The sequence below is a fragment of the Solanum tuberosum genome, unplaced genomic scaffold (genome assembly GCF_000226075.1).
Source record: "Solanum tuberosum cultivar DM 1-3 516 R44 unplaced genomic scaffold, SolTub_3.0 scf00234, whole genome shotgun sequence".
Taxonomy (NCBI): Eukaryota; Viridiplantae; Streptophyta; class Magnoliopsida; order Solanales; family Solanaceae; genus Solanum; species Solanum tuberosum.
This window is the reverse complement of record NW_006239168.1, coordinates 25,425-34,453: the sequence shown is the minus strand read 5'-3', so window position 1 is coordinate 34,453 and position 9,029 is coordinate 25,425. Positions and strand designations below refer to the sequence as shown.

At 37.6% G+C, this 9,029-nt stretch overlaps 1 protein-coding gene across 1 annotated transcript in view; it reads right to left on the bottom strand.

Annotated features, from left to right (window-relative positions):
- The window catches only part of LOC102593926 (uncharacterized), a 13,742-nt gene continuing 4,713 nt past the window's right edge, over positions 1 to 9,029 (bottom strand). The window contains exons 2-5 of the mRNA XM_015313380.1: positions 8,786 to 8,901; positions 8,493 to 8,658; positions 914 to 996; positions 1 to 350 (exon numbers count right to left, since the gene is read on the bottom strand). Coding sequence (XP_015168866.1) covers positions 276 to 350; positions 914 to 996; positions 8,493 to 8,658; positions 8,786 to 8,901 — 440 coding nt within the window. The 3' untranslated portion in view covers positions 1 to 275. The remainder of the gene's footprint in view (positions 351 to 913; positions 997 to 8,492; positions 8,659 to 8,785; positions 8,902 to 9,029) is intronic.

Sequence of the window (9,029 nt, the reverse complement as noted above, 5' to 3'; positions counted from 1 at the left end):
TAAGAAACTTTCACCTTCTCTGTCTGTCTTGAAAACTTTTCCCAAATGGATCATGCACAACACAAATGTTATCGACCAGTAATTGAAATATTAACCTTTGGGTTTCTTCTACAAAACATGAGTTGAGGTTAAATAAGGAAATATCCTCAATAAGGATTCATATAGCCGACCCCAACTTATCTGAGACTAAGGCACAATAATTGTTGTTGGTTTTCTTCCATTTCTTGTTTTTATGGCACACATTGACATTGGGAAATGGGAAAAAGTAACAGCTTCTAGGAAGATCCAGGCTTCGTCTGGAGACATTCTTCATCCTCCCAAGGCTGGAATGCATCTTGCTGAGTTAGATGCTGGAGATATTGAAACAAAATATACTTTTAGTATAAGCCACTAGCTTCAGCAGAACAAGCAATAATGAGAAAGATAACGGTAAATGAAAATTTTTCATGCTTCAATTTGAGATGAAAGGCATTGATTATCCCTCGGTTTGTTCTCATTCCATTTGTCAATCTTTGTAACTACTGAAATTCCATTGGCTCATACATCAGAATTTTGACAATAAGATACATGGATGTAGAATTTAGATCTGTTATCCTTGCTGAACCTTGAAAATTTGGAGTCAGAAAAGTACATTTGAGCAAGCCAAAGTAGTGTTTCATGTTTTTTTGAGGTCAAAATGCAGTACTTTCATAATTTAGAGGCAAATGACTGATAGGACAATAGCAACCATTGGTTCGAGGAATCTGAAGATAAGCAAGTGGATTGGTGGGAAAAGGGTATTTCATACTGTGGTTTTCATTCTGGAATGAGTGAGAGGAGATTCACATGCATGGTCACTGCAAGGAGCATGTTAAACACAGAAAAGAACGGAACGTTCATTGAGGTCAATATATGGTAGGGAAATAGCCTTCACCTCTAACCAAAAGAAAAATCCACGCATGATGTTCAACTTTTTATCTTTGTCAGGACCGGCCCTTTTGATTTCCTGATTGACACCTGCATTTTTGACAATGAAAATGTATTAATAATTTGTTGTTGATATGGTGATCACATCACTGATTGGATACAAAGTGGTACAGAAAATAGCAATCAAATGGTAACTTTTTCTCTTCTCTAACATAAACTACTGGAAGCTAATTGGGAACCCTATTCTTGTTGTTTAAGGAACACAAAACTTGAAAAAACTATGCATCTCTTATGTGCAATCCCGCTACATCCACAGCTCTTAATTATGGATGAACTCTTAATTAAATTTTTATTGCTTTCCTTGATCAATAGGATTTACAAACAAGTGTCTATATTCCCAACTTCTTACCTTCTCAAGTAGATTTTCTACCTTTATAGTGAGGATCATAATTTATTAACATGGTTAGATAATTTTTCACATAGAAGACTACAACAACAACAAACACAGCAAACCCAACAACAAGCTCAGTGTAGTCCCATTAGCATGGTTTGGGGAGGGCACAATGTATACATACCTTACCCCTACCTCGTGGAGGTAGAGATGTTGTTCTCGAAAGACTCTCGGCTCAAGTAACACACATTAGAGTAGTTAAATAAAAACAGAAACTGGACATACAAAATAATAGAGAAAGCATAACATAGCATTCAAATAATAGGAGCGATAACAATAACCATCTCGCCTAGTATGTACACACATGCACCTTAATCTCCTTATTTCCACCACTCTCATATTTTGAGGATGAGTTCTTAACTGGCCAACACTCCACCTCATACAACATAGTCTTACATAGAAACATTATTCCCTTAAAATAGCATCTTGCATCAATACATCCTAAAATATCACGTTCTCTCCAAAAGTATACAGAAAATAAGGAAGGGTTGCACTCTGTTGAAAAGAGTTTTCAAGTCCCTTAAGAGCCTTTTTGTTTTTTTATAGTTCACATTAGCGTCAAATGAGCTATTTCCCATGTCTTAATTTCCTCCTCTTCCTCCAGAAATCCTTTGTAGTAAAAAATCTCAAATAATTTCTAACAATCACTGATTATGGGCCAAACATATTCCACCAGAAGCATTACAATCTATGTATATGATTGATAAGATCACCACCCTGTTTCACATAAAGACATGCTAATTTGTGTTTTTCTTTGTTTTTTAAGTTCTCAACATAGTTCCTATGCAACTGTCCAAACAGAAAGACACACTACTCCTGGTGCCTAGACAGCCAATTGAGTGAGAAAATTCCAGTTCTCTTCTTACACCAACCTATTACAAAATGATTTTAAGGTGAAAGAAGCCATCTTTCACTCTTTATTTTTTCCTAAGGGAGTTCAATTCCCCGAGGATGAAAAAGAAAGACAACAAGCCTATCGCATTTCCATGTCTCTATCCATGAGTGGAACTTTTACCGCTTTAATAATCCAAGCAAACTACTAAGTTCACTGGATACCGAATTTTTATGATGGTCGTGCTCATCTTGGCCATGCCTTTTGGGTCGATCAGGTTCATGCAACACCAGCACCATTGATGAATGAAATGAAAATAGGATGATCAAAATGGAAGAATATGGGAGTGTTATGTGATAGAAAGATACTTATTAAAGTGAAGCAAATGTTATTAAATAGTTGTAAGACCAATGATGCTATATAAGAGTACATATTGGACCTCTAAAGTCCAAGATTTCCACGAGATGAGTCTGGCAGAAGTGCATCTATTAAGATGGGTGTACGGTGATAAAAGATTAGACCAGACGAGAAATGATTACATTAAAAAAATGGTACAAACATCACACATCCGGTAAGGGAAGAGCATTTCGCTTAAACTGGTGTATCATACGTCCGACATCCTCCAAATGAAACCGTCGGTAGGTATGGAATCATGAAAGGATTGCAAGAAAAATATAACCACCAAATAACAAGATCCAAAGCAAATGAAGAAATAAATAGTATCATAGAAGAACAAGAAACTACGCAATTACTAAATAATACTACCAATAGTGAGAAGAGGATAGAGGAGGCTAGCCCCCTATATCTCCCACATAATGCGCGGCAACATCTGGCTACCTACTAACCTTCGCTCTAATCTTCCACCTCCATACCTTCTTATCTATGGTCATGTCCTCAATAAGTTAAAGCTATATCAAGTCTTGTCTAATCACCTCCCCCGGTTCGTTTTTTGTTTTTTGAAATTGGTAATGTTGTATTCCTTAACGTTAAGGATATCTGGAGACCTCCAAAATTTGCTAACAGAGAGTAAAACACAAAGCTAATTACTGTGAACCTAGCAAATCTACTAATTGTTCTGCTTCTTCTATACATTCCTCTTTACACCAAAAATAAAAGGAGACAATACATTTCTCTTTGACCTTCTGGCTGGAATTTGTTTTATTCTCAAAACATCTTTCATTCCTCTCCTTCCATATTGTCCACCAAATGCAAGCTGAGATCATTCTCAACCATTTGTTCTGACGTTTGCTTCTCCCTGTCACGCCCCGAGCCTACACCCTGGGCGGGACCGGCACTTGGAGACCATTGCTGGCCCATGCGAACCCTTGGCCTGACTTTCTTAACTCAGCGGAAACCTGACTCAACAGAATAACTCAATGCCATGCAAAGACATAAACAACTTAACTGATAAAAATAAGGCCCAAAGGGGCAACTCGAGTCTCAAAATAGAATATTTACATATACATACATATACATGGATGAGAGACTCAAAACTACTGACTGACTGACTGTCTGACTGTCTATAAAGCCTCTAATGAACTGAGATGGATGTGGGGACAGACCCCGCAACATCCTAATAGAACAAAACTAAGTACACAAAATAATTGAGTCCTCCGGAATGCAAGGAGGCTCACCACAGACTCTGGAGTGCTCAGCTGGATCAACGACGTGCAGGATGCTGATCCGGGGTACCTGCTGATCTCTGGATTATCCCATCCCATATTAGCTATTCTTTATGTCTATAATCTATTGTTTACTACCCAATGGCATGCCCAAATAGGTCGTAGGCAGTTTCTCTATGCTGCAGCCGAGAATATTTGCAAGATTTTGCATCTACGCTTCCTCCTTGACGGGGAAAAGACTGCTCTTTTTCCAGTTGACGATTGGTGCAGATACTACCTCCAGTATCACAAGTATTTCCCTGATGTATCTTATCTGTTCCACCTTGGTTTCACAAAAAATCATAGTGTCATCAGTATACACAGGCTAACAAATCTCCATACCCGGGGTCTGTTATGTTGCTGACTTTAAAGCTCCTGGTCCATCTATTTTGAGTAGCTACCCTCAACATGTTGTTCATTCCTTCCATGGCTAAGGCCTCATTTATTTGCCCCTAATGGAGGTTTGAATCTGAATGGTTCAGACATCAGACCATTAATTTCATTTGTTTTCATTAATGTATAAGTACTTAAGCCTCATTTGTTTGCACTTAATGGAGGCCTGAATGGTTCAAACATTAGACCATTAAGTGCATTTGTTTTCATATTAAGATTTAAGCACTTCATTGGTCTGAATAAGTCTTAATCATTAAGATCTAGAACAGAGTCTTAATATCATTAAGAGGTATTCTTGTGTGGATAATATTCACCATCACTCTATCCACAATTACCAGCCACCACCACTAACCACCTTTGTCATCACAATCACCACTTTCATCATTGTCATCTACCACCAACCATCTCTATCATCACAACCACCATTGTTGCTAACCTCTATTGTAAGCTGCTACCACACTTACCTTCTCCATCATTATAATTATATCCATTGCCGCCACCACTCTCGTCTCTGTAGTAGCCACCACTCACTATAGTCAATACCTACTACCAACAAACTTCGCCATCAGAACTAGATTCGCCACCAACTACCACCATTTATTTTTTGCTCACCACCGCTGCCACCTCCTCCGCCATTACTATCAACCACTACCATTACTGTGGTCAATCTCTACTACCAGTCACTTTCACCATCATAACTAGCACCGCCTTCAACTAACACAAACACATCACCAACCACCACACATTCTTCAGCAATCAGCATCAACACTGTCAACTACTAAAATCAACCAACTTCATCATTATAACCACCAACGCCACTACCAATTGTCACCATAACACCAACCACCTGTAGAGCCACAACTATCATCACCATCATTACTAGCCACTAACAACAACTATTACTATTACAAGTTCACCGCCACCACTACAAACTATCTCTACCATCACTAGTAAGTGTAAGTGTTTTATTTTCTTAAAATCAAATAATAATTTTATTTTATTAATTCTTTTTTAATATTTAATTAATTTTTACTTGGATTGTATATTTATTATGTACATATAAATAATGTATATTCAGATGCTGAAAAACAAACAATCCTAATTATACGGCGTTCAGATCCAGTAACATCTTAATCATTCAAATGTGCAATCATATTCAGAAGTTTAAATCTTAACGAGAACAAATGAAGCCTAAAATGAATAGGAAAGGAGAGTGGGGATCTCCATGTCTCAAGCCCTTTTCAGAGTAAACCACCCCACCCCACCCCCACCTCCACCCTCCATAGTTTTAATGCAAAAATCTATTCATTTAAGCCATTTGTCCCCAAACCCCATCTGCCTTGAGATGCTCTAAAGGAATCCCTAGTTTACATGATCATAGTTTTTTCCAAGACAAGTTTGCACATGATGCCTACTTCCTCACCTCTCATTCTGGTATCCACACATTCTGTTGTTATTAAAGCATTCATAATCTGCCTGCCTTTTAGGAATACCATCTAATGCTTGTTCACCAATTTACTTATCACTTGTTTCATTCTTTCCGCTAGCACTTTGGCAATGATTTTGTAAATTCCACTAATGAGATTTCTAGGTCCGAAATCCCTCAAGAATAACACACATTTTTTTAGGGATTAGAGCCACATATGCAGCCAAATCCCTAATGCATCTAGCGAGCCTATCTCACATACTATTTGCATCTCCACTACACCCCAACCCCCCACCCGTCCGCCACCAACTTCTCCCTCATTTCCTGGGAATTGGCCATAGACAAGCAACCCCATTTGATCCGGTCATCCACAAACCTCTTCTTCATTTTCCTCTTGATCTCTAAATCCAACACCAAGAGCTTATTGCCTCCCCTCCTAATCCAGCAGCTCAACAGATCTGATGTATGTTCTGGCATTGTCCAGTTCATGCTTGTGATGTTGAGAAACAAGTTCCGAATTTGATCAATAAACTTAAACTTACAATGCAGGAAGAGATGGTTATTTGTTTCCCCTGTCAAGTTGCACAAAAAAAACCTAGGGACCAACTGTCTGCCTTTCTTTTGTAGAACTTCTTCAGTTAAACATGCTCTCTTTATCACTAACCAGGTGAAACACTTTACTTTTGTAGGAATGTCACTCTTCCAAAAGTAATTCCAATTATATTTTGGGGACCCTGTCATCCCCTGTAGTCCTTTTTGTAAGCATTGTTGACTGAGAAGACTCCATCCTTACTATGTTTCCACAGGATCTTGTCTGTTGCTGTTGTAGTTATAATCATTCCAGCTAGTTTTTCCAGTAGCGCTGCCACCCTCTCCACCTCCCAGTCATTAAGTAGTCTTCTTAAAGATATGTCCCATCCCTGTTCTGTCCAACAATCACTCACTCTAGCATCAGGGTTCTCACAGATTTGTTTGGAAAAAGTTCTCTAAGAGAGGTTTGGTCTATCCAGCCATCTTTCCAAAATTTAGTTTTGTTTCCATTACCCACCTTAATATACACATTTCCTTCCATTTGTGGCCATAGGTTCCTGATTGTCCTCCATACCCCCACCCCATATGGTTCAGAGGTGATTTTTGTACACCAGGGATTTAGTTCTCCATATTTTGCTACTATAACCTCCTTCCAGAGAGCTGCATTAGTACACCAGGGGTAATTTTTTTTTTTTTTTTTTTTTTTTTACAAGGACATCACATAGGTTGGCAAAGAGTCCAGAACAAAGTTTATGAGGATCAATCTACCCCCTAGGGATAGGTATTGTGCCTTCCATCTAGCAAATTTCTTTTTCGTTTTAAAAAGGGATACATTGATCTATGTAAACTTTTAAAAGAAAGATCTAAATGTTCCTTTTTCTCACTAACTAAAAAAAAAAACACTACTCTTGCACACAGTGAAAGTAATATCATAAAAGTGAGAGAGGAAACAAAAGGAGAACATTGGTCATGCCTCGTTCATATAAAAAAAATTAATCAAATTAAAAAGGGATACATTGATCTATGTGAACTTTTAAGAGAAAGATTTAAATGTTTCCTTTTTCTGACTAACTAAAAAAAACACACTACTCTTACACACAGTGAAAGTAATATCATTAAAGTGAGAGAAAAAAAAAAGGAGAACATACTCTACTATGAGTCACATAAATATGAGAGTGCAGGAACTCTATGGAATTAGATACTAGCTTAAAAGTGACTACATAAAGATTTGCTATCAATTTCAGTTCAACTTTTGGTTAAAAACAAGGCAGGAAACTATTCTTAAATTTTCTAGATGAGAGTGCAGGAATTATATGGAATTGGATACTATCTTAGAAGTGACTACATAAATTTGAACCAAGGAATGGCCTGAGAAAAAATCAAAACACAAGAGAAGCATTCATAATGCAAGGATATGTCACGATTCTGAAAAACAAACTGTAGGCTGTTAGTCATGCAAGGAGATGTCACGATTCTGGAAAACAAATTGTAGGCGGTTAGTCTTTTGTTTCTCGGTGTGGCTTTCAGACTTCAAAAGCAGTTATTCCTTCCTAGAAATGTTTCCTTTGTTCCCTTTCTTGGAGTCACTACTTGTCCACTTGCCTTACATCACTTCTTCTTTTTTATGAGGTCACTTGCCTTGCATGACTATTGTTTCCACTGGCACTTCTCTCTGAGTGAACATTATATTGTATCAAAAGTTACATTGGTCATCTAAGTTGCTTCGACTCTCCAAAAAATTTGCCGCACCCATGTCGGATCCTCCAAAAATGCACTACATATACCCGATGACATTTTTGAAGAGTCCAAGCAACATAGTTGGTCATGCCTTGTTCATACAAAATGTTGAGTCAGTTGAAAAGGTACAACAATGATCAATGGGAACTTCTAAAAAGAAAGATCTGAATGTTTCCCTTTTTAATAGTCTAAAAACACTCTACTCTTCCACGCCTAGTGGAAATAAAACAATAAAAGTGTAGAGAAAACAGAAGGAGAACAACTACGAGCTACATGAAAGTGAGATTGAAAAAAGTCAAAACTTTTTATCAATCAGATGGTAAAGATTTTACTAGCAAGTTCAGTTCATTTTTTTGGCGAAAGAACAAGGCAAGAAACTATTATTAAGTTATCTAAATGAGAGAGGAGGAATCCTATGGAATTGGATACTATCTTAAAAGTGATAACATAAATTTGAAATCAAGGTATGACCGGAGAAAAATTCAAGACATAAGAGAAACATTCAAAATGCAGATGCCATGATGCTGGAAAACAAACCGCAGGCTATTAACCTACCTTTATGGAGTGATAGAAGGGATTTCCCACGTCCATTTCTTGAGCTAGATGGTAATCGCATCCTAATGTCTTTCCAGAGCTTCTTATACTCCTCTTCATTGTAGGGCGTCCTCATTAAATTCAAAACCTCCTTCCTGTACCTAGAATCTATGATTGTTGCATCCAGCTAGATACACAAAATTAGCAGCCAATGGTTACAAGAATTATAATGGTGAACCTAAACTAAGAGGTAACATAAAATAAAAGAGGGACCAAAAGAACCAGTGAAAGTAGCAGAAGAATTGAAAGCATACATTCAGGCAACGTTCCACTGAAGGTACAAAGGGGTTAGAGCTACTGCCCCAGCCTACCTCTGAACCTACATTCTCAAGGATTTCTACTTCACTTTGGGATTCTGTCTCCTTAAGAGCTTCATAAACAAAACAAACAATTATTACCAGATGAAGATTTGAGACAACGATATCTTCATACACACAATTTTTTGGACGATTCGAATAACTTACAATCAGAATCATCTCTAGGTTCAATTTTAACTTC